At 39.6% G+C, this 26,624-nt stretch overlaps 1 protein-coding gene across 1 annotated transcript in view; it reads right to left on the reverse strand.

Annotated features, from left to right (window-relative positions):
* IFT88 (intraflagellar transport 88) overlaps positions 1-26,624 on the reverse strand; it is a 96,917-nt gene that overhangs the window by 13,404 nt on the left and 56,889 nt on the right. The window contains exons 18-23 of the mRNA XM_080925949.1: positions 26,082-26,190; positions 25,091-25,241; positions 24,401-24,516; positions 19,183-19,235; positions 17,895-17,960; positions 6,653-6,759 (exon numbers count right to left, since the gene is read on the reverse strand). Of these exons, the coding sequence (XP_080782075.1) occupies positions 6,653-6,759; positions 17,895-17,960; positions 19,183-19,235; positions 24,401-24,516; positions 25,091-25,241; positions 26,082-26,190 (602 nt within the window). The remainder of the gene's footprint in view (positions 1-6,652; positions 6,760-17,894; positions 17,961-19,182; positions 19,236-24,400; positions 24,517-25,090; positions 25,242-26,081; positions 26,191-26,624) is intronic.

Below are 26,624 nucleotides of genomic sequence, written 5' to 3' on the forward strand. Positions count from 1 at the left end.
TGCCAACAGCAATCCCACCAGGCCACAGATTCAACTCTGGTGTACCCTCAGGGATTCCAGGGCTGCCTGGGAGTGAAGTGAGAGGTGGAGCAGAGACAAAGCAGGAAGAGCTCAGGAAGAACCAGGCTACAGAGCTATCCAACCATCCAGCCGCTGCTGCTAGGCTGTGTGGAGGAAGACAGCCCCTCCCTATCACAGCGGAATACACTAAAGTGGTAGCCAGCAGGGTGAAGGGGAGGAGTCCAGGCACCACTGAGATGAGGTTGAGTGAGTAGTTTATTAATATAATAATGGGGCAGAGCTAAAATTTGTGGAGTTAGAGGCTTAAAGAGACCATGGCCAGGCTGCCACTGTGGAGTCACTGAGCTTGGCTGCAGATTCTCATTTACACCGACTCTTTGCAGTCGTTAATTTTTCTCAACCCCACTTTTAATGACGCTCCTAAATGTGTTAGGCTCCCTTCTAGCCCATCACCCACTTGGTCTTCTGATGAAAGAGCACTAAACTGTGAAAGTGAAATAGGTGCAAAAGTATTATTCTGTAAAAAGAGTTGAAGTGATACCCTAAGGGATCTTTGGAAAGTCAATTGTGCCGTGTGGTGTTTTGCAGTGGCAAACCCGTGAAGGAACGTTTTGCTGAAGCAGAAACAGGTGAAAAAATGTTTTGCTAAAGCAAGCACATGAAAAACCTTGTAATGAGGGAGTCTTCGATAATGACCCACATGTACTGGTCTGCCTTACACTTCATTGCTGAGCTCCATTTGTCTTGCCCTTCTTCGGACTTGGGCCAATGTTCAGAATGATGTCAGCTGATCCAGTCTCATACTAAGGCAAAACCTGTGGAGGATACATGATGTTTGGAGAGAAAATAGGACTCAATGGCCCCTTTGATCAAGAGGGGCTTGCTTGTAGAGGTGGCTTTTCAATGCTTCTTGGTCTCAAGTTTTCACTGATCTTTGCTTTGTTGAGAAAGGCACAGCTGAGAACTTCTGGTGTCCAGATGGCTCTGGTCTCTATTGCTGACTCATGCTGATTTGACTGAGGCCTGGCTGTTTCTGCTTGGTCATGCCACTGCTGCTGCTATGCCGACACTTCTGAACTAGACTGCTGGTATAACCATGACCTTCTGGTGAATGGATTGAGCTCCCACTGCTGACCTATGAACTGGATTGCTAATTTCCTGAAAACACAAATGGGATTTGCTCCAAAGAACCATTTCTAAACAGGTCCGCTTTCCCCATATCCTAATAATGTTTCTTTTTCACTACCTCTGGTGGGTGATGGGAGGCTAACGCATTTAGGAACCATCATTAAAAGTGGGGTTGAAAAAAATTAACGACTACAAAGGGTTGATGCAAATGAGAATCTGCAGCCAAGCTCAGTGACTCCACAGTGACAGCCTGGCCATGTGGCCTGCCAGGCTCCATGGCCAACCTCGGATCCAGCCAAGGGCTGGTTCCACTTCAATAATACAATAGCAGCTTGTTAAAAAGTATTGTGATGTTTTTGCCACTTGGGAGACACAGGCTTGTTAATAAAATTCAGAGTGAGTCACACTGATTTTAGGCGGGGAATGAGGGTAGATAAGGAAGGAGTCATCGTGCCATGACAATGAGGCTCTTAGTTCCTAGGTGCTTAAGTGAGAAGCAGCCATACAGTGGGATAAACAGTAAAACCCACAGCCTTTGCCAGCCACCGGTGTTATCAGCAAAGCTATCTGGCTAACTTAAAAGTTGTAAGGTCATATTTTTTTAAAGGTCACCCCCTTTAAGAATATATACCTTTAATGCCAGCACCAGGGAGGCAGAGGCAGGCAGATCTCGAGTTTGAGGCCAGCCTGGTCTACACAGTGAGTTCCAGAACAGCTAGGGCTACACAGAGAAACCCTGTCTTGAGAAACTAAAAGAAGAAAAAAAAAGGAATATATGTATTATATATATTTATGTGCATTTGTGAAATGCCTGGAAATAAAACATGTTAAGTGATCCCTGCAAGTGGTATGAGTAATTTTCACCCTTTACACATTTTGTTTGAATGAAAAGTTATTTAGAGTAGATCACAATGACGCATGACTGCAGTGTCAGCACTGGGACGGCAGAGGCAGGACTGTGGGTTTGAGATCACCTTGGGAAACTGTGTGAGATCCTGTCTTAGTAAATCAGAATTATTCATAAAAGTCATGTGTCTGGATCCACGCCCCACCCATGGTATTGAATTGAACTCAGAGCTACTTACACACCAGGAGAGTGCTCAACTGCTGAGCTGTATCTCTAGTCCTATCTTAATTATTTAAGACAGTCTTGTTGAGTTGTCAGGTTGGCCACAAATTTGCCATCCTCCTGCCTCAGGTACCAGAGTAGCTAGGATTAGCTCCTAGGTCCAGCTCTGAATTTTAAACATGTCATTGTTTGAATAATATGAAAAAGAGATAGCACTCTTATTTTGACAAAAGAAAAAAAAAAGCCAATCTCAATGGTCCAGGACTAGGGGTAAAAAAGAAAGAGGGAGGAAAAGAGCAAACCAGAGCAAGCAACCTAGAAAAAAGCTCTGTAGCCACTGTGGGCCTATGTATCCCATCCAAAAGAAATGTCAATCACAATTGTCTCTAACATCACAGGATCATTGCAACAGTTGAATTAGCTAACACGGATTGAGTGCTTAGTAGCACCTCAGCTCTGAGCTACAGGCCCAGTCCCCAAGGTTATAGCTAATGTCTAGCCCAGTCTAAAGTTAACCAAGGGAAAACTGCTACTAAAAACATGGAAAAGCTGCTAGGGTCACTCAAAAGCTCGTTACCTAAGCTCTGTGCTTTGGCTCTTCCTTCCTGATGCCAAACCCCTTCGTTAGCAGAAGAAAAATGGATGGTCCCTCCTTCCTCCTATCCTTTCTCAGCACTTGGTCAGGTCTGCATTTTCCAGCGGTTTCAGGTAAAATCTGAGTGTGATGAAAGTAGTTTTGATTTCAATCACATGGCTATTGCAAAGAGTATCTCTGGTCGACTTCTCCTGTAGGAAGAAATCAGACTTCTTACATCACACCAAGATTTTCCTTACACAAGCCAGGAAGCAGAGCCCTGCCCCACAGGCTCACAATCTAAGAACAACACACTGAAATGGGACCCCCAACAACTGTTCAAGAAATAGGAGTTCACACTAGTCACTTCTTCTTTTTCGGCTCTTCTTCCTATTTCTATAGCCTTTCTCTTACTTTGCTCCCCTCCATTCCATGTTGATAGTTGAACCAAGTGAGAGAACACCCAGAAGATGTTTCTTCAGTGTATGATGCAAGGAGAAACACTGAAGAATGGAATCACAGGTGGAGGGGGAGAAAGAAAAGGAGCCAGGGACAGAGTCTGTGGGAGCCAAATAGGTTTCACAGAAGCTGAAGAGGGATTAGTGTTCTTTGATAAGAGACTGGCGTATATCAGTGGTGGATCGTAAAATGCTAAGGAGAAGCTGTAATGACAGATGATGTCTAACTGACAGCTGGCATCACAGGTTACAATGAGGCCAGTGAGGAAGTGTCTGAGGAGGCTCGACAGGCACCGAACTGTTAATAGTTATGAAGGGTAAGAACTAACCACAAGCTGGGTGTTGTGGCAGCACTCAGGAGACAGAGGCAGGCATATCTCTGAGCTGGAGGCCAGAGTGATCTATAAAGTGAGTCCCAGAACAGCCAGGGTTACACAGAGAAACCCTGTCTCAAAAAACAAAACAAAACAGGAAAGAATTAACTGCAGATTAAGAACATATTTATTGGTTAAAACTAATCTTATGGTCCTGTACAAATAGTTTGTTCTTGTGATGTTTAAATATTTTCCCTGATAGAGAGTTTATATGATCAATTGTATCCTTCAGATGACAAGGCTTGCCAAATATTGGTCTAATCCCCTTCAGGATACCTTCTCAGAAGAAACCATTCTTTTTCACCATAAAAACAACGCTTTATTTTTCAAAGTACAGATGAATATGAAATAGCCCAGGTCTACACAGGAAACGAGTGAAAGCTACTTAATAAATACATAAAATAAGAGGAACGAAAAGGCTGTATAGTAACTGGAGGTTAAACGTCATCTCAATTCATTTACATTTAGTAAACTTCTTTAGTCAAGTTCTTTAGTCCTTGTGGATATTAGTCCAGAGATGTCAGCCAGATTTTAGAAACAGTCCTGCTACTCTAGAGAGACAGCAATACGGCAGAGGAGCAGGGGCAGAAGGACTCAGAAACAATGCATGAACATCAGCTACACTGATTCAACCAAGTTTCACATAAAGATGGGATTAAATTAGTGGTAAATGCCCAGAGGTCTTTTGTAATCAGTGCTTCCAAAAGCTTACGCTTACATTAAAGCCACTGTGGCCTTGGAGGAGTGGCTCCCACCCGCAGCTCCAGCACACTGAGGAAAAAGAATTGCCACCACACAGGCCTATCTGCTACAAAGAAGACATGTTTTAGACAGTACACACATGTGGGCAAGAACTCCAGGACTCTATTTGTGACTCTTTGTATCACAGGTTATTTCAGTTTCTGTCGTGTGGAAAGTGTAAAGCATTCTAACAAAGGGTTTTACTGTAGCTCCTTTTTACCCATGCTGTAGATTGCTAAATGTAATAGTCTGATCATGATGCTGAATAAATGTGTCTTTTTAAAATTAAAAAAAAAAAAAATTGCCACCACTTTGAGGCTAGCAGGAGCTGCAGAGTTCTACATAACCTGTAAGGATGGGTTAAATAGCCAAACCCTGTCTCAAAAATAAAAGCTGCTTATGAAGTCTCCGAAAGGAAGCGCCAAGAAGCTAAGAGGCTACTTCTGAGGGGTGGGAAGAAACTCTTCTTAGGAGTCTAGGAAACCAGGCACCAGCGCCAGAGGCTGCATAAGCAACTGTATCCGTGGAAGCTTGGGCTCACTACAGGATTGTAAGGACTTGGAACTGAATCTTGTTCAATACAGAGACTCTGTCTGCACATGCACCCATGGTACTATGTAAGGGGTCTCATACAATGAATTCAATCCCAAAATGTGCTTTGTTTAAGTATACACTTTCTGGGTTCTTGTTAAATACATAACGACAATCATAATCATTTAAATGTATTCTTACAATGGTTTATGTGTCACGGTTATGTAACTTCATTAACATTTGGTACAGAGCAGAGATTAGCCAGTACAGTAGTTTTTAACAGTATACCCTAGCTTAGCAAATACATACCAGTCTGATATTTTAAAGACTTTTAAAGCAAAATGAGTTTGCTTATAATATTTATACAAGAGATCAGTCACACCCTAGAAGCAAAGACAACCAGCCACACTCTGCAAGAATGTGTGGCATCAGACCTTTTCTAAAGCCAGGACGATTGCATTTTTGAAACAAGTTATTTGCCACTACATTATTCGTCACTTAGAAATATATTTCTAGCTGGGCATGGTGGCATGAGCCTTTAATCTCAGCAGTAGGAAGGCAGAGGCAAGAGGATCTTTATGAGTTCAAGGCCAGCCTACATAGTGAGTTCAGAGTTACATAGTGAAACCTTGTCTTGAAAAAACAAACAAAGGGTTTTATTTTAATATACCAATATTAGCTTTAAGAATGATGAAAGGCAAATATTAAAAACTTATATGCAACCTAAATGTTCGAGGCTCCAATGTAGGAGAAGGTTCTATGGGAAAGTGGAAAGTGCCGTTTCACCAGCTGCAGAAATGTTCTAAGATTTGCCCGCATGGCGCTTGCTGCATGGGGCTCCACCACACTGACCCCTAAGAAAGGAAGTGCTGATGCCACAGAAAGTGACAGGTTTTCATGGGACACAGTTCTCCCCAATAAAAATCAAATTTCCCAATTACTAAGTTACTCCATCTTGTGGAAAATGGCATCTATGTATCCATTAGTCCACTGAGCCTGCCCTGCAGAGACCAGACTTCAGACCTAGAGTGCAAGTGATGCGGGGACCTGAACCCAGGACCTGTGCGCAGCTCCAGCTCTGCACCGCTGCTTTAAATTCTGTTTCACTTTATCATTACTCGACAAGGAAACAGCTGTCATTCAAATGGTAAAAGCACACTGGTCTAAATGGAAATGTTTGCTCAAGTGACTATACACGAATCATTCTCAGATTTCAGTTTGCCAGCTAAAGTTGTGTTGGCTTCTAAGATGCCTTGTTTTGAAAAATGGCACACACAATGTAGACAGCATGTCAGTGTTTTAGTCAATTCTTCTTCCTCTCGCCTCTCAGACACTGCTACCCTCCATCCTCCACTTGTGCCCCCAACCACCTCTCGCATGGTTCACGTGTCCTTATGGCCACCTCCATCTGTCCTCAGCACTCATTTTTACCCTCCTTGCCAGGTTTTGATTTACAAATACACACACACACACACACACACACACACACACACACACACACCCCAGACACAGGCTGGGATATACTTATGAAAGAGAATATGTGAGTTCTGTCTTTCTGAGTTTGAGTTGCCTTACTTAATATTATATTTCCAGATCCATTCGTTTTCCAGCTTTTGTTGGAATTTCATTGTTTGTTACAGCTGAATAAAATTCCAACTCTGCCTTCTGATGTAAGTTCCTAGCCTGTGCAATCCAGCTACAGCAGGCTGACATTTTGAAAATTAAGAGACAGTAGTTTCTGGCCTATATGAGATACCTGTTCCCGCATCTCTTTCATTTTTTCCAACCTCTTGAGTTTTGTGGCATATTCTTGAACTTCTTTTAATCCAATATCTGTGCAGAGACGAACCAAGAAACGCAAACCTAAATTTAAAAAAATAAATTTAAGAAAGGAAAGCTGCATAGAGCAGGTTCAATTCTACAAATCAGCAATCTTGGCCTTTTGGCAGAGAGGCTTGTCATGAACAGCACTTCATTTTCTCTTAGATCATAGCCGGGTGTGGTAATACACACCTTTAATACCACCAGACACAGGCAGGTCTCTGAGCTCGAGGCAGTCTGGTCTATAGAGTGACTTCCAGAAGAGCCAGGGCTACACATCGAGAACTTCTCTTAACCCCTACCCCACCCCAAACCTATAACTATATCTTGCAATCTCTAGACGTGAGAGAACTGACTTCCTTGTAGGTACCAGACCACAAAAAGAGCAAGGTACAAGGAGATCACTGGATGAGAACTCAGCTCTAACAACTGACAATGTGCCAATGAGAGATACATACTTAACATGGAAAGACGCATGAGACTTGGATACAAAACAGGCTGCACAGGCAAACATGAAGATGGTGATACTACCAGTAAATGTTCTTTTTACTGCTTTTAAATTAATTCTTTTAACCACTAATGTACACATAAAAAACATATACTTTATAGTCAGGCTTGAAGCCAATATCAAGTATGTATAAGATAATTACACAAGAGAGAGCCGTGTACACCTGTGAACTGATAGCAAGGTGAGGAACTAGAACATCTACACACTTTGCCTCTGCCTGTGTGCTCTCTTCCCATCCATCCCACACCTCCATTCCTGGAATTTCTGTGTGTTCATCACTCCACTGCATGAAACAGTAATCACAAGAGGGCTGGGTGACCGCCATCAAGACTCAGGATCTGCCAGCAGACAGCTGAGCCCTCAGAACAGCCTTGCAAGCGCTCTTCTGTCTGAGTCCACAATAAGCCCGAAGCTTGCCACATACCCTAACCGCCTGTCCGAGAGAGAATGACTGGTGATCTCGGAGGGCAAAGAGGGTGGTGCACTCTGGGATCAGGTACTTTCTAGCTCAGTGAGAGGGCCCAGTGATTCCATCAAGACTCTGGACCCACCTGCAAATGGCTGAGCTCCCAAAAAAGCTCTCCCACCTGAGCCCATGGAGACAGAAAGGAGTCACTGCCATCAGAACTCACTGCCTGCCTCAAAGAGCCAAACACCCAAAAGCAATCTGCTTTCTGAGCCCACAGGCCCTCAGAGCCACAGGAGAGACAGGCTCCAGTCAGGGACAACAAGATCACCTACGATCACAGACAACAAGATGGCAAGAGGAAAGCAAAAGAACCTAAGCAATAAAAACCAAGACAATCTGGCAAGATCAGAACCCAGTTCTCCCACAACAGCAAGCAGTGGATTGCCAAACACACCAGAAAAACAAGACTTACTTGAAATCATACTTCATGATGATGATGTAGATCTTCGAAAATCTCATGGATAACTCCCTTAAACAATTACAGGAGAACACACATAAACAAATAGAAGCCCTTAAAGAAGAAACACAAAAATCACTCAAAGAGCTACAGGAAAAAAACAACTAAACAGATGAAGGAATAGAAAATGGAAATAGAAACAAAAAAGAAAACACAAAAAGAAAAAACTCTGGAGATATAAAACCTAAGAAAGAAATCAGGAATCATAAACGCAAACATCACCAACAGACTACAAGAGATGGAAGAGAAGATATCAGGAACAGAACACAACATAGAAAACATTCACACAGCAGTCAGAGAAAATGCAAAAACCAAAAAACTCCTAACCCAAAACATCAGGAAATCCAGGACACAATGAGAACACCAAACCTAAGAATAATAGGTGTAGAAAAGGGCAAAGATTCCCAACTAAAAGGGACAGTAAATATCTTCAACAAAATCATAGAAGAAAACTTCCCTAACTTTAAGAATGAGATGACCATGAACATACAAGAAACCTACAGAACTCCAAATAGATTGGACCATAAAAGAAACTCCTCCCAACACATAATACTCAAAACATTGAATAGTCAAAACAAAGAAATAATCCTAAAAGCTGTAAGGGAAAAAGGACAAGTAACACACAAAGGCAGAACAATCAGAATTACACCAGACTTCTCAACAGAGACTATGAAAGCTAGAAGACCCCGGACAGACGTCATACAGACCGTAAAAGAACACGAATGCCAGCCAGGTTACTATATCCAACAAAGCTCTAAATTACTATAGATGGAGAAACCAAGATATTCCAGGACAAAACCAAATTTACACAGTATCTGTCCACAAATCCTGCCCTGCAAAGAATAATAGATGAAAAAAATCCAACACAAGGAGGGAAACTACACCCTAGAAAAAGCAAGAAAATAATCATGCAAGAAAACCAAAATAAGAAAAGCACACAAACATAATTCTACCTCTAACAAAAAAATAACAGGAAAAAAAATCACTATTCCTTAATAGTTCTTCCTCGATTCCCCCAATAAAAAGACATATACTATCAGACTGGATACATAAACAGGATCCAGCATTTTGCTGCATACAGGAAACATCTCAGAAACAAAGACAGACACTAACTCAGAGTAAATGGCTGGGAAAAAAACCTTCCAAGCAAATGGCCCCAAGAAACAAGCTGGAGTAGTCATTCTAATAATGAATAAGATTTTCAACCAGAAGTTATCAAGACAGATAAGGAAGGACATTTTTTACACACCACAGGAAAAAAATCTATCAAGATGAACTCTCAATCTTGAACATCTATGCTCCAAATACAAGGGCACCCACAACCATAAAAAAAATCCTACTACTCCAATATACAACAAAGACACATGCACCACAATGTTCATAGCAGCTCTATTTATAATAGCCAGAAGCTGGAAAGAACCCAGATGTCCTTCAGTAGATGAATGGATACAAAAATTGTGGTACATTTACACAATGGAATACTACTCAGCCATCAGAAACAATGACTTAACCAAATTCTTAAGAAAATGGCTGCATCTAGAGAATATCATTCTGAGTGAGATAACCCAGTCACAAAAGAACAGACATAATATGCAGTCACTGATAGTGGGATGCTAACCCCAGAGGCTCGGACTACCCCAGAAACAACTAACAGACTGTGTGAAGTTCAAGTAAAAAAGAAAACAAAACAAAACAAAACAAAAACGTCATGCTCAATCTTTACACACCAAGAAAACATTGACTAATTCCGGGTTACACCCTGTTTTACATGTACTTTTTGCTCATTGTAACTAGTAACACCTTAATGCAGAGTATCAAACCTTAAAAAAAAGAAAAAAAAAAAAAGGCCAAGCACTGACACAATTGTATTTGTATACATGTATGCAAAAATGTTTAAAAATTTTTTTCTTTTATCTTTGTTTTTTAAAATAAAGTTTAAAAAAAAAAAGAAATCCTACTAAAGTTCAAAGCATATATTGTACCACACACACAATAATAGTGGAAGACTTCAACATCCTACTCTCATTAATGGCCACATCATAGAGGCAGAAACTGAACAAAGACACAGTGAAACTAGCAGAGGTTATGAACCAATTGGAATTAATAGACATCTACAGGACATTTCATCCTAAAACAAAAGAATGTACCTTCTTCTCAGCACCTCATGGTACCTTCTCCAAAACTGACCATATAGTCGGTCACAAAACAGGCCTCAACAGATACAAGAAGACTAAAATACTCCCATGCATCCTATCAGATCACCATGGACTAAGGCTTGTCTTTAATAACAACAAAACCAACAAAAAGCCCACATACATATGGAAGATGAACAATGCTCTGCTCAATGATAATATGGTCAAGGAAGAAAGAAAAAAAAAAAAGAACTTAATGAAAATAAAAGCACAACATAACCAAAGACTATAAAATACCTTGGGGTGACCCTAACTAAGCAAGTGAAGGATCTGTATGAAAGAACTTCAAGACTGAAGAAAGAAATTAATCTAAGAAGATGAAAAGATCTCCCATGCTCATGGATTGGAAGGATCAACACTGTAAAAATGGCCACATTGCCAAAAGCAATCTACAGATTCAATGCAATCCCCATCAAAATTCCATCTCAATTATTCATAGAGTTGGAAAGAGCAATTTGCAAAATCATCTGGAATAACAATAAACCTAGAATAGTGAAATCTATTCTCAACAATAAAAACATTTCTGGGAGAATCACCATCCCTGATCTCAAGATACATTACAAAACAATTGTGATTTAAAAAAAAAAAAAAAACTGCATGGTATTGGTACAGAGATAGGCAGTTACATCAATAGAACAGAATTGAAGACCCAGAAATGAACCCACACATCTATGGTCACTTGATCTTTGACAAAGGAGCTAAAAACATTCAATGGAAAAAGGACAGCCTCTTCAACAAATGGTGCTGGTTCAACTGGCAGTCAGCATACAGAAGAATGAAAATAGAACCTTATCTCCTTGTACAAAGCTCAAGTGCAAGTGGATCAAAGACCTCCACATAAAACAAGGTACAATGAAACTATAAGAAGAGAAAGTGGGGGAAAGCTTAGAACACACAAACACAGGGGAAAGTTTCCTGAACAGAATACCAATGGCTTATGCTCAAAGATCAAGAATCAACAAATGGGACCTCAAGATATTGCAAAGCTTCTGTAAGGCTAAGGACACTGTCAAGAAGACAAAACGACAGCCAACAGATTAGGAAAGGATCTTTGCCAATCCTATATCTGATAGAGGTCTAGTATCCAATATATATAAGGAACTCAAGAAGGTAGACTCTAGAGAATCAAATAATCCTATTAAAAAATGAGGTACAGAGGTAAACAAAGAATTCTCAAGTGAGGAATATCGAATGGCTGAAAAACACCTAAAGAAATGCTCAACATCCTTAGTCTTCAAGGAAATGCAAATCAAAACAACACTGAGATTCTACCTCACACCAGTTAGAATGTCTATGATCAAAAACTCGGATGACATTACATGCTGTCGAGGATGTGGAGAAAATGGAACACTCCTCCACTGTTGGTGGGGTTGTAAGCTGGTACAACCACTCTGGAAATCAGTCTGGCAGTTCCTCAGAAAAATTGGACATAGTACTACCTGAAGACCCAGTTATTCCACTCGTGGGCATATACCCCAATCCAACATATAATAAGGATACATGTTCTACCATGTTTATTGCATCTTTATTTATAATAGCCAGACTAGAAAGAACCTAGATGTCCTTCAACAGAGGAATGGATACAGAAAGTGTGGTACATTTACACAAAGGAGTAGTATTCAGTTATTAGAAACCATGACTTCATGAAATTCATAGGCAAATGGAAGGAACTAGAGACTATCATCCTGAGTGAGGTAACCCATTCACAAAAGAACACACAAGGTAAGCACTCACTGATAAGCAGATACTAGCCCCAGAAAGCTCTGAATACCCTAGAAACAATTCACAAAGACATTATGAAACTCAAAAAGAAGAAAGACCAAAATGGGAATGCCCCAGTCCTTCTCAGAAAGGAGAACAAAACATTCACAGGAGGAAATGCAAGGTCAAATAGAGGAATAGGGATTTAAGAAAAGATAATTCGGAAGTCACCTCACCTAAGGATCCACCACATAATGCAGCCACCAAATCTAAGCACTATAGCTGATGCCAAGAAGTACTTACTGGCAGGAACCAGATAGAGATGCCTCCTCAAGGACTATGTTAGTCATACAGATACAGCTGAGCATGTTTGCAGCTAACCATCAGATTGAACTTGGTGACACCAATGAGGTTGCTAAAGAAAGGTCTGAAGGAACTGAAAGGGTTGTAACCTCATGGGAAGAACAACATTATCACCAACCAAACCCTCCACAACTCCATGGAATAAAATGCCAACCTTTGTGCTTACACTGAGAGACCTATTGATCCAGTTGCATATGTATCTGAAGATCCCACAGTGTCTGGCATCAGTGTGAGAAGAAGCTTTTGGTCCAGGGAGGGTATGTTTTCCCAATGTAGAGGAATGCCAAGGCAATGGGTTAGAGAGGGAGATTAGAAGGGAGTGCACCTTTGTGAAGGCAAATGGAGGGGGAGGGGGGATGAGAGCAGGGCAGAGGGAAAGGGATAACAACTCAAATGTAAATACAGAGTATCTAATAAATAAATGAGAAAAAAGAGAAAGTGACAACAAATCAAAGCAAAAAAAAAAAAAAAAAGAAACAGTAATCACATACATTTCACACAACATGTTTAGTTGTGTTTACACAAATGGTTTATTTATTTATTTAGAGACAAGTGGTCTCTTATATCCCAGGCTGGCCTCAAACTTGCTAGGTAGCTTAGGGTGGCCCGAACCTCTGGCCTGTGTCTTTATCTCCAGAGCTGAGATTACAGGCAGGAGCCATCAAACCTGCTTCACTGCAGCTATTGTTGTTGTGTGTGTTAGTGTTTGCATCTGGATTTAAGATTACACTAATAAAATTAGCAAAATTAGATAAAGTGTGGCGGTTTACATCTATAATCCCAGAACTGAGAGGCTGAGGCAGGAGGGCTGCCAGTTTCAGGTCAGCCTGAACTGAGTAAGACCCTGTCTCAAAATAAAAAAGCTTTAAGACACAAAGAGTGAATTAAAAACAGAACAAAACAAACAACCAAAATGATTTTCTTTCTAACTAATGAGAATAAAATTAATTAATAAGACTTCTACCGTTTGTTGTCTCGATACTTTGAGATTTTTCTGTGTCATTTCAAAGTAACTTGTTTCACTCAGCAATGCAGGCTATGGTAGAATATTTATAAAATATGTAAAGGTATCAAGAAAAATGAAAGTTAATCATGTCTTCTCTACTCCCAGAAAACCTAAACATTTTAGGTATTTTTTGTACTCTATTGTCAGTTATCAAGAGAATAGGCAAAGCTAAGTTAAAAGCTAGTTTTGTTTTTGGCACAGGGCTCATGCACTGCAGTGTGGCCTACAATTCACTATGCCCGGCTCCAGCAACGCCGGGGATCAAACTCTCAGCTCCTTGGTTGCTCGGCACGTATTCTACCAAGTTATATTTCTCATCTCTAAAAAATAGTTTCTAATACCTGAAAGATATCCAACGATATGCTGAAATTCTATTTATTTAATTGGAAAAAGTAGTTCCAAATATGCCTATTCCTTGGGATGAGTTACAAAGCAGAAGATTCCATGAATCCAAATTTTCAACCACTCAGGCTCCTGGTAGGAACTCAATTCCAGCTCCCAGGAGCCTTCCAATGGCAACATCAGTTCTCTGAGTCAGAGCATCCTTTCCACAGGAGTGGAGTACCACTCAGCAGGAGGTGCTGGCACTCTCATGGTTTTCTCTATCAGAATACAGGCTTGTATTCTCTCGCCTGCTCTCACTACGATGCTCAAGCGTCTGTCTAGCTTCCTTCAGTAATGCTGGGGCTGCAGGCACCTACCATCCTGCCAGGCTTAAACCACACTTCTTGCCAGCCTTAGACTAAGGAAGTGTGCAGCATGTTTCTCCCCTTACCACACTGCCATCAAAATTATACTTTATAACTGTTAGATAGATGCTAAATTAATTTCTATCTTCATTTGATTAAACACAGAAAAAATTCCCATTTGAGCTCCTTTCTTTTCTTTTTTTTTTTCCTTTCTAGTGAACTTTCAAATTAAGTTTTAAGCCAGTCTTTTGCTTCTCCAAGGAGTGAGAGGAGCACATTTACTAGGTCCTAAGCTTCTAAGACCATGGTTCAGTTGAGTTCACATGCAGAGGTAGACTGTGCTACTGTTGGTATTTACCTGTCTCTGGCTTTCTTTGTAGATGAGTTCTTTTCTGTTCTGGACTCTTTTCTTGTTCCGTAACTTGATTTCTGCTCTCATTGCTATTGTTCAGGTTTACTCATTGGCAACATCCTTCAATTAGATTGTCTCTTGATAGCCCTTTTCTTTTTTCTTTCTTTTTTTTTTCTTTTCTTTGGTCTCAACTGAACATGTGTGTATAACTTTAAAATCATTATTATTTAAATTGTGTGTGTGTGTGTGTTGGAGTAGGTGTATTAAACTGAGGTATCAGGCTCATGCCTTTACCCTTTGAGCCATCCATCTCTTCAGCCCTCTCTTGCCTTCTTTATCAATTCTTACAGTCTGTATCTTTTGTTGTCTCTACAAACAACTCCCAGTTTTCTGACCACGTGACTTTAATTCTCCCATATCTCTAGTTTCCGCATGAGCCTTTCTTGTGAGCACTCTTCCAGTCTCACTTTGTTTGTGCCATCCCGTTGTCTTTCCAGCTTGGTCTCTAACTTCCTGTTTCTGAGACAGAGGGACAGCTACTTCTTCAGATCCTCTTCTGGTTCCTATAACAACTTTACCTCTTTCATTAAATTATCAGCCAACAGATTAACAACACCAGTTTATTATTGATTACTAATATACTATATTAGCAATACAATTATTAATTCATACTATGATTGAATCCTATGGATTTGTTTATATTTCCTTGGTAAACTGTACTTTCCATTGCTCCATGCTGCTCTTTCTCTTCTTTCTGATACTCAGATGAGGAGAGATTTACCCAGACTCCATTTGCCAACAGAGAAGACTGTGGTCTTCCTTGGTCCTGTTCTGCTCCACATGCAGGTCAGTGTCCTACTTCAGCTGATCCTTCAGTCCTCTTGTGTAAGTGTGCCAGCTCTTGTCAGAATTAGCGTGTCCACTGTCTACGGGCGACTGCATTTCCACAGATACTGGTTTTCATAGCTGCGCTTCTGTGGCACATCTGCAGTTTCTTTATACTGCGACATTCCCTGCAGCCAACAAATGGCCACTACTTCCGTCCTTAAAGAAGAAGTTCCCTAGACTACACATTCCAAAGCACTCACATTTCATGCCTGCTGCTCTTCTGTTTGCCTCTACTTCCCCAGTGACTTTCTAAGATCAGTGGTTTCTGGCTGGTAACTTCTACATGTTTTTTCCTCAGTGCCAGGTCAAAATTACTACATAAGTCACCTGTATACACATCACGTTAGCAGTTCATAATGCAAGGGTAGTTTATGCCTTGTGAATGATACACCAATGTCTCTCTCTCTCTTCTGCCCTGCCTCAGAAGAGCAGCTTAGAGGCAATTTATGAAAAATAAAAATGACTAGTTCAAAGGCTGAGTTATATAGTAAGTTCTAGACTTGAGTGGGCTACAGAAGACTCAATTTAAACAAATAAAACCTATAACAGTTTTGGTAGCTGCCCTCTGAAATGCATGGTATCATCTGTAAGGCTGTTAAATAGGCCAATTTTTAAGTTTAGAAATTTTCTTATTTTGTGTGTATAGATGTTTGCTTTCATGTATGCAGTTCCCTGAGAAGCAGTATTGTTGTATTCACCAGAAAATGTTTCTGCTTCAGATAACATTCCACAAATTTCCCTAACTAAGGCCCCAGTTATGATAGTCCATTGATCCCACTTGTTTTGAAAATTATGTAGACAAAAGTCATCTTAGATATTTCTTATATGTACATAATTATTAATTTAATTTTTAAGGAAACTCTTAAAACACTCTATAAAGAAAAAATAAAATAGGTAGAGTCCAAGCATCTGCTTATGCAACTTGCTGAATGCCCTGTACTCCAGGATCAACTGTTGGGCTCACAGATCACTAGAGAAACCAGGAATATTAAATACACAGGTGTTTCTTGTAGAAGATAAAACACCCATTTTCCTGTGAAGAAACCTGGAGTGGATTTTGTTAAGGATCTGGTGACCTTTTTGCTATCTGTGGAGAATAAAGTGAACATGACAGACCTCACCCAAATTCCCCAGAATGATTATCCCAGACTCCTCCTTTCTAAGCTTTATTGAAAACCTGGAATTGGACTGATCGATGCCTGGAAACATTTCCCAAATTGCACTGTGTTTTAAATATGCTGACAATGACCTGCCTGGCATTAGACTCTCCCATCTGATACCTGCAGGGACCCCCTCAATCAACCATATATTACTTTCATTTACAATCCTGGACCTCTGGCTCCTGAGGGGTCCCTCATGTGCCTGGACCACAGTGAAAGGTATTTAAACAGGAACAGAAAATATATGCCTGGCTCCACTGCGAACCTAAACAGCCTTTGAAGGAGGAGCGAGAGTCTGCACTGTTAAGGGCTCTGCAGGCGAGTGCCCTTCGGCCCCTCCTCACTGGTGTCTGCCTGAAGTGGTGAGCCTACTTCTGATCAGCGTTAGCCAGCTCCAACTCTCTGCAGTGCTGCTCTTACAAGAACCGGGCTGAGACTTTCCTATTCCTTGGATCAGGCTGCACCAAGAGAAACCTGGGCTCAGGAGGGAAGTGTGTTCGCTGTAACAGGCTGCATGTGTTTATTATTTTTGAGGACAAAAGGCTTTTCAAAGATGCTCGCTCTGATACAGAACTGTTCTCAATATCTCCCACAACTCTAACGACTATCATTACCATGAATGAAGAGACTTCCTCTCAAGCAATTGCTCGTTGATTTTTAACAGAAGTAATAAAAATTCTAAGTGGACTATGATTTTCTGCTTTTGTTTGACCCCAAGGCAACTCAGGATGAAACTGACAGTTTAGTGGTGACGTGCAAGTGGACGAATGTGGCTATTTCCTACTTTTCTTAGACTAGACTTCATAGTTCCTTCACTATCACTGTGAAAGGTTTCAAATCCACAGCACAACAGGAGGGGACATATGGATGGTCTGTACATGCACACTGTGGCACACATTATCTGTCTGTATGTCTATCTATCCATACTCCATTAAAAATCCTACAAATGCCTTCCCTATAAAACATCACTGTCTCTATGAACTCAGGTACACGAGGATGACCTTGAACTCTGAACTTCTGCATTGAGACTACAAGCTTGTGTCAGCAGATGTGGTTTTAGTTGCTGTGCATGTTCACGACAGGCAAGTACCTGCCAATGGTGCTACAGCTACTTTCCCCCAAATCTGTTCTTAAACCTTATCATACAAGCTTGAGATGTAGATTTGCTTAATAATAAACAGAATGAGTTACTATACTTAAACACATCAACAACTAAATTCTATAAAAATGTATACTTATGGAGTCAAATTTCCTGACCAAATAAAAACTATAAACATACATGTCACAACTGAGGACCATTTATACATACAACTACTATAGCAAATTTCATTATCTAGTAGAACACGGAACGTGTTCCTTGCCTTCAAAGTTATAAAATGTAAGGTCACTTACATTCAACATTCTCTGGAAATTTCCTGTGAATCTCTTTGTAAGTATCTAATGCCTTTTGGTAGTTACCTGTAAATAAAGAAACAGGAAAATATAGTAGCTAGCTATATAGAGTTATAGAAATCTTATTACATTTAATAAAAATTTTGATTCTAATCCAAAGTATCGGCATACTTTAATGGGTTAGCAGAAGGTATTCATCAGTCTTGAATAATTTCTGGGAGAAAATATATGACTAATGTGAGCGTGATGTTTCATCCTGTATCTCAGCACTCGGAAGCAGACATTGGAGGACTGCTGCTCAGGAGAGGCCAGCCTGACAGCACAGTGAGTGTCAGGCCAGCCAGGCTTACACAGCAAGACCAGGCTCAAAAAAATAAATAAAAACAAACAAACTTGAAAAAAGGTTGAAGTAGAAAGAAATGGTTGGAATTCAGTTTTTACTTCTCAACAGAAATAATTCAAAGGTGAATATTAAGATCCACTCAGAGCTTGGGGTGTGGCTCAGTGGTCCTGTACAAATAAATGTGCACCTCACAGTCAAACTCTGACAGGAGCCATGGTAATGTGAAAGAGGGAGCCTTCCAGCGCCTGCTTTAGGGCCCCACTAAGTCTGAAATGTATGTCAGGGCCACCCTGAAGACACTGACAGGTATCAGGAAACCTCCACACACAGGCGAACAGTAACAACCTCATCCTAAGCTTCCTGTAGACTGGCTATCTTCTCCTGGGCATTTTATGGTTTATGGGAGGGTTTATAAAGTTTTTCACACTGACCTCCTATTTGAATCTCTGGCATTCTAAGCTAAAGGCACCATTAGAACAGAAAGAAGCATGAACCTCTGCCCTAGTGACCTTTGTTGTAATTATATATAGTTCCCACTGTTCCAGTTCTGAATTAAGACTCACTCAGGCAGAAAATGGAAATAGAAACTAATATAAAAAGATCATTTTGGGGTTATCTTGGGGAAACAACCCGTTTTTAGGGGAGTTACCGGAACACATTAGTTCTACCTTGAAGGCTGGGTGTACCCAGGCTTGCTCTTAATTCAAACCCAGTGCCAAGCCCCTGTCCTTGTCCCAAACAAAACCAAAACACGCCATGCCCATGCTGTAAGCAAAGCTTTTTCTGTATGTAGTAATTATTATGTTTTTAATATGTGATTCAATTATGTGTAGCTATTTAGAAAGCTAATGTTTAATAATAAGCATTCAACTGGAACATGTTTATAATCATAATTACCCAAAGGAAAAGACACTAAATAAGAAATGGAAAAAGTCAAACATTTACCACTTCTTCTAAAACAGCTGGCTACCATCAGCTGCCACTTCACCTGGGTGGGTCTATAAAAGCAAGAAATTAGCGCAATTAGAGATAGAACAAAAATAATGAGACTGTGAAACATTCATTAAGCTTTCTACCTCTAATTCCTTCTGACCTTTTGTTTATTTAATCTGTATTGATAATATACAGGCTCATGTATTTAGAGCCTAAACAACAACAACAACAACACCACCACCAACAACAACAACAACAACACCACCAACAACAACAACACCACCACCACCACCACCAACAACAACAACAACACCACCAACAACAACACCACCACCAACAACAACAACAACAACAACACCAACAACAACAACAACACCACCACCAACAACAACAACAACAACACCACCACCAACAACAACAACACCACCACCACCACCAACAACAACAACAACACCACCACCAACAACAACAACACCACCACCACCAACAACAACAACAACACCACCACCACCAACAACAACAACAACACCACCACCAACAACAACAACACCACCACCACCACCAACAACAACAACAACAACAACACCACCACCACCACCACCACCACCAACAACAACAACAACAACCCCCCTCCCCAGGATCTGAATGAGGAACAGCCTAGGGACCTAGTTAATACTCTCCTGCCCTTCAAATCTCTTCTACTTACCAGTGGCTTTCAGACAGCCTCCCAATGCCAACCTAGTTTGATGGCAAGCCTCAACCTCAGCACTGCTGTGGCAAATCATTAATTTTATGCCCACTGCCCACACACCTACGCACTGCAATCTAAATAAAATATGTAGTAAACTATACTTTCTCTCTGAAACCTGTCACCTTCTCACACACATGCTATACCCAGGGTTCTAAACCAGTTTATATACCTTCCAGTCCCTTTCTGCCTCTCCAGTCCTCACCCACTAGCCACTGTCGAACCTTCAGCTTCCGAAAACCCAGGCAGGAGCTAGACTCCAGGTCACACGCACTCCCTCTGTCAGGAGGCCTGTCCTAGCCTCTAACATCCTTTCACAACCTGCAGAATCAACTATTCTATGCCAGCTCCTAATACCAGACTCTCAGCACTGCACTACCACACAGGGGTTTCTCTTTGTCTCTGAGCATCACCCTTCCTCTTCAGATTGTAACTATCATTTGACTTCCATGGTTGTTAGCTCAAGTAATAGAATATTCACTCACTTTTGCTTCCTTTAGATGTCTATCTAGGAGAAATGTGGCTAGGTCTTATGTTGTCCTATGGTGAGTCTAATGTTTCTTTTAGAGTATTTGCAAACTATCTACATGAGATACTTCACCTTTTCATTATTTTTAGTAAATTAAAAATAATGTCACTCTCATTATTTTTTAATTCTTTGAGAATTTGAAGCATGTATGCAATGAAATATGATAACACCCACCCCTACTTTCCCCCAACTTCTCCAGGCCTCCTACCAACACATCCCTTCCCAATGCCTACCTTCTGTTTAAATACCTCATAAGTCCAACTCTGCTGCACGTGCACATTAGTGATCTGCACTCCCCAGTGGGATGGAGAGAAGCATCTCTGCATACGCTAAGCAGCAATTTCTATACCATCTTTGAAAAAAACTTTGCTGATCTTTGTTACTGTTGAGTTGTAGAACTTTATATATTTTGGGGAATGGCCAGCTCTGTGGGTCACTTGTGTGCTGCTGTTTCATATGATCAGCAGACAACTGAAAACAGGATGATGTCTAATTGTCTATTTCTGTGCTTTGATGTCATTTCTAAGAGTTTTGCCACATTCAATGACATGAACAATTTTTACCAAGAATTTTGTGTTTTGTAATTTTTAGTTTAGTCTTACATTTATTTGGGTCTTCAATCCACTTTAAGTTAATTTTTTTTTATATAATTTTTGAGATGGAGGACTGATTTGTAGCCCAGCCTGGCCTTGAACTCTCAATCCTTCTGCCTCAGCCCAGAGTACTGGAATCATTGGTGTATACCACCAGTTGGTTCCAAAGTTTATTTTTGTCTGTCATATAAGTATCTAGTTAGTCAACATCTTTTAATTGAAAAGACTGTCCTTTCTATATTGCATGGTTTTGATGACTTTCTAGGAAATCATCTTCCCATGTATGAAAGCGAATTTTGGGTTCTTTCGTCTGTCTTTCCAGCCCCCTTCAGTACCAGACTATTTTATTATGGCAAATGCAAGCACATTTTAAAAATAGAAATTCTGAATTTTCCAACTTTGTTCCTTTTTGGATTTACTATCTGAAATCTCTCAAGATTGTTTATGATTATTAGGGTGGATTTCTTGTATCTAAAAATACTATAGGGAATCTGATCCGGAGAGCCTTGACAAAATTCAACACCCCTTCATGTTAAAACTCTTGGATAAATCAGGAATTCAAGGCCCATACCTAAACACAGTAAAAGCAATATACAGCAAACCAGTAGCCAACATCAAACTAAATGGAGAGAAACTTGAAGCAATCCCACTAAAATCAGGGAGTAGACAAGGCTGCCCACTCTCCCCCTACCTATTCAACATAGTACTGAAAGTCCTAACCACAGCAATTAGACAGCAAAAGGAGGTCAACATTGGAAAGGAAGAGGTCAAAATATCACTATTTGCACATGATATGATAGTGTACTTAAGTGGCCCCAAAAATTCCACCAGAGAACTCCTAAACCTGATAAACAACTTCAGCAAAATGGCTGGATATAAAATTAACTCAAACAAATCAACCACCTTCCTCTACTAAAAGGCTAAACAGGCTGAGAAAGATATTATAGAATCAACGCCCTTCACAATAGTCCCAAATAATATAAAATACCTTGGTATGACTCTAACCAAGCAAGTGAAAGATCTGTATGACAAGAACTTCAAATCTCTAAATAAAGAAACTGAAGAAGACCTCAGAAGATGAAAAGATCTCCCCATGCTTATGGGTTGGCAGAATTAATATAATAAAAATGGCCATCTTGCCAAAAGCAATCTACAGATTCAATGTAATGCCCATAAAAATTCTAACTCAATTCTTCATAGAGTTAGAAAGAGCAATTTGAAAATTCATTTGGAATAACAAAAAACCCAGGATAGCAACAACTATTCTTAACAATAAAAGAACTTCCAGGAGAATCACCATCCCTGACCTCAAACTGTATTACAGAGCAATAGTCATAAAAACTCTATGATATTGGTACAGAGACAGGCAGGTAGATCAATGAAATAGAATTGAAGATCCAGAAATGAACCCAGACAGTAATGGTCACTTGATCTTTGACAAAGGAGCTAAAACCAGCCAATAAAAAAAAACATAGCACTTTCAACAAACGGTGCTAGTCCAACTGGTGGTCATCATGTAGAAAAATGCAAATCGATCCATTTTATCTCCCTGTACAAAGCTCAAGTCCTAGTGGATCAAGGACCTCCCCCATAAAACCATATATACTCAAACTAATAGAAGAGAAAGTGGGGAAGAGCCTTGAAAACATGGGCACTGGGGAGAATTTCCTGAACAGAACGCCAATGGCTTATGCTCTAAGATCAAGAATCGACAAATGGGACCTCATTAAATTGTAAAGCTTCTGCAAGGCAAAGGACACTGTCATTAGGACAAAACAGCAACCAACAGATTGGGAAAAGATCTTTACCAATCCTACATCTGATAGAGGACTAATATCCAATATATACAAAGAACTCATTAGACTCCAGAGAATCAAATAACCCTATTTAAAAATGGGGTACAGAGGTAAACAAAGAATTCTCAACTGAGAAATACTGAATGGCTGCAAAGCACCTAAAGAAATGTTCAACATCCTTAGTCATAGGGAAATGCAAACCAAAACAACCCTGAGATTCCACCTCAAACCAGTCAGAATGGCTAAGATCAAAAACTCAGGTGACAGCAAATGCTGGTGAGGATGTGGAGGAAGAGGAATACTCCTCCATTGTTGCTGGAATTGCAAGCTCATACAATTGCTCTGGAAAGCAGTCTGGCGGTTCCTCAGAAAATTGGACCTGAGGAGTTTCAGCTCTCAGGCACTGTATTACAGACATAAGCAATTATACTCAGCTTGGGATAGTAATTTTTAATATTTTAAGATGTAATTTATAAAAAAAATATAACAAAATTATAGGCTTAAATTAGAAACATACTAAATTACTAAGAACCTCAAAAATATAAGTAATACAACCAGGAGAGACCCTTCTATTGTAAATATTACAAAAGGAAATTAACTTGAATTAAACCATTTGCCTACTGTCTGTAATATATAAGGATCTATGTGACAGAAGAATGAATATATACTTAGCACATATATCTAAAATTATTATGTATCAGTTGAAAATAAAAACATAGTTACATACAATTTAGCATACCAGAAAGAAAATTATAGTGTACAGAACAAAAAATACATGATTAAAATTATACAGGAATTGTAGTTATTGTACACTGAATGCCTCTGTCACAAAAAAGGGCAGAAGAACAGAAGCAAATGAAGTGAATGCAGAGAAAACTAGGGAGAGAAGTTATAAAGGGACTTTACATGGAAGACAGCCATCTTCAAGGAACTGAAACATAAACACTGAGAGGAACTGCAGAGCTTTGAGAAGGATGAGGACCCGGGGGACATGGAAGAGTAAGGGCAGTGCTCACAGATTACTTATATCACCAGGCCTTCTGCCACCCTTCCAATGATTCTAAGTTACAGTTCATCTCATAATATAATCTGGCCAAAGACAAAGCAGGATGTCATACAGTTCATCATGTTTAAATAAGTATGTGAAAAACATCCAATAAAAACTTAAAAAATAGAAAAAATTTAAACTTTAAAACAGTTTAATTTTTAATATTCAATGTGCAGCAACTGTAAATTGACACCAACACAATTTCCCCCATTAAGACTCTGTTAGCAATAAAACTGTCCTAAGACTGAGAAAGTCTCTTTCTGATTTATAAATAAATTCTATTTCTCACTGAAATACAAAGAAAAAAACAGATAAAGTATATTATAAAAGTTTTTTAAATTCCTATGTAAAAGAAAATATATTGTCACAACATAGACAAAGAAAAATGCACAAAATACAAAAAAAAGGTAACTTAAGATATTTTCATGAATTTATTAGGCTTATCAGATACTATTTTTAGGGATTAAAAAAGTCTTAATGTAAGACATTAACTAAACATAAAATTCAGATACTTACTGTATAAGGGAAGCTCTTTCAAAGTACTGAATGGCTTTCTCACAGAACTGGGTATCAATGTAATAAGCTCCAAGCCATTCGATGACTTCAATGTTAGAAGGGAAATACCTGTATGACTAGAGAAAAGGTAGAAGGTGACAATTCAACTTTAGTAACAATACAGAAGAATTAATTTATCTGTTAGATAGATTTCTTATAAAAAGATAAGCTATCAAAAGAATTCTAGTTTTAAAACTATAGAAGACTTAAAATCTTAGGCACACTTGACAGTTTTCAGCTATATATGATCTGAGTCATAGTAAATATTTTAAAGAATCAGGTGATGCAAATCATGACTTAGGGACTGGAAAGATGGCTCAGCAGTTAAGAGCACTGGCTGCTCTTCAGGAAACCTAAGTTCAAATCCCAACAAGCACATGGTGGCTCACAACCATCTGTAATGGGACCTGATGCCCTCTTCTGTCATGCAGGAACACACACAAACAGAGCACTCATATACGTAAACACACAACTCTTAAAAGTGAGTTAGTATTTTTCATTTTAATTAAAATGAATCAAAATTATAATTGTTTTATTTTAACTAAATCATTATTGTTTTAGACTAGTAAGCCTTTCTAAAATGTTAGGTAGGGCCTGTTCCCTTTCAAATGCGTGTCAGAAACTGGAAGGAAAGTGAGGCAGCACACCTACCTCATAGTAGTATTGGAACGCCTGGGACTTGTCTCCCTCACTATCGTATAACTCTCCCAGTTTAGACAGAGCTTGGGAATCAGTTGGAACAACGCTGATCAGCTGCATCAGCCATTCAATAGCCTGGTTGGGATCTTCCATTAACTCGTACCTTGGACAATGTCAGTTAAGAAATCAAAGTGCTTTTCCAGTATAGTAAGAGGTATTAAAAACACAAACTCATGCCTGCTCTCCTAACAGTGAGTGAGAAAACCAAGAAAGCTACGTGTTACAGCTGCTGACGTGACAGCAATGCTTCATACAGCACATGCACAGAGATCCAAACACAGGCTCTAATCCTGCACACACAGCACACAGCCCATGAGTGCAGATGAACTGGCCACACAGTACTGAAGAATTGTGAGGATGAGAGTTTTCAGAGCTATATGTCTATTCACTATTTCTATATACCCAAAGGCAACAATACTAATTAGTCGTCAATATCCTGTATGATTTAATACAATACTAAAGTATTTAATTGACTTTCATTTAAAAGTACACTGTACCTGTCCTCAGACTCACCAGAAGAGGGCATCAGATCCCATGACAGATGGTTGTGAGTTACCCTGTGGTTGCTGGGAACTGAACTCAGGACCTCTGGAAGAGCAGTCACTGCCCTTAACTACTGAGCTATCTCTCCAACCCTTTAACTGACTTTCAATCAGAGCTATGTGTACTCAAAATGTTGTCTTCAATTCCTCCACTTATTTTTTTATAAAAATTAAGAGTTAATTTTTTTTAATTTGTCAAAGTTTTTTAAATTTTTTAAGTTTTAATTTTTAATCTATTTACTCTTAGGATTCAAATGATCTTTTACCAAGTGAGCACTTTTAGCAGTAAATCTGTCATGTTATCCTCACCAATTATCTCTACGGCTAATATTATTTAATAATTAATATGTAATATCCAATTGAGGGAACTAATTATGTCCTTAAGTTTTCAAGTGAGATACACATTTGCTATCTGGCAAAGAACTTGTGCGCTGTTCCGAAGGATTGCATGCAGTTTCAGGAAGGAGTCCAAGGCTTCATCCAGACGGTTCAGCTTCTTGTAGGTGAGGCCTTGAGAGGAAAGAAAGCAGCAGCATCACTGGTATAATTGTCCTTAGAGCCACAGGATGAATATTTAAGAGTATGCAAATATTCATCCCAAAGAGAAAAGGAAAGGGAACTGAGGACTTTTTAAAAAAACAACAGTAGGTGAGATTTCTCCAAGCAGACAAGCTACAGACAGCTCTATTGAGTTCAGGTGTGTGCACACACACACACACAGTGGAGCAGGGGGATACACCAAGGATAGCAGACATGATCCAACAAACTGACTCAAAAAGTAGAATACCTTGGATCTAAATGCAGTTATAAAACATAATTAAGAGACATTTAAAGTCAGGGGAGATGAAGGGATAAATGTGATACTTGATTGTACAGGTTGGGAACAAATGTAAGTTTTTATTTCATTACAAAAAAAATTCAAAAGAACTAGTAGTAGAAGTGAG

The sequence above is a fragment of the Micromys minutus genome, assembly GCF_963924665.1.
Source record: "Micromys minutus genome assembly, chromosome: 12".
NCBI classification, from domain to species: Eukaryota; Metazoa; Chordata; class Mammalia; order Rodentia; family Muridae; genus Micromys; species Micromys minutus.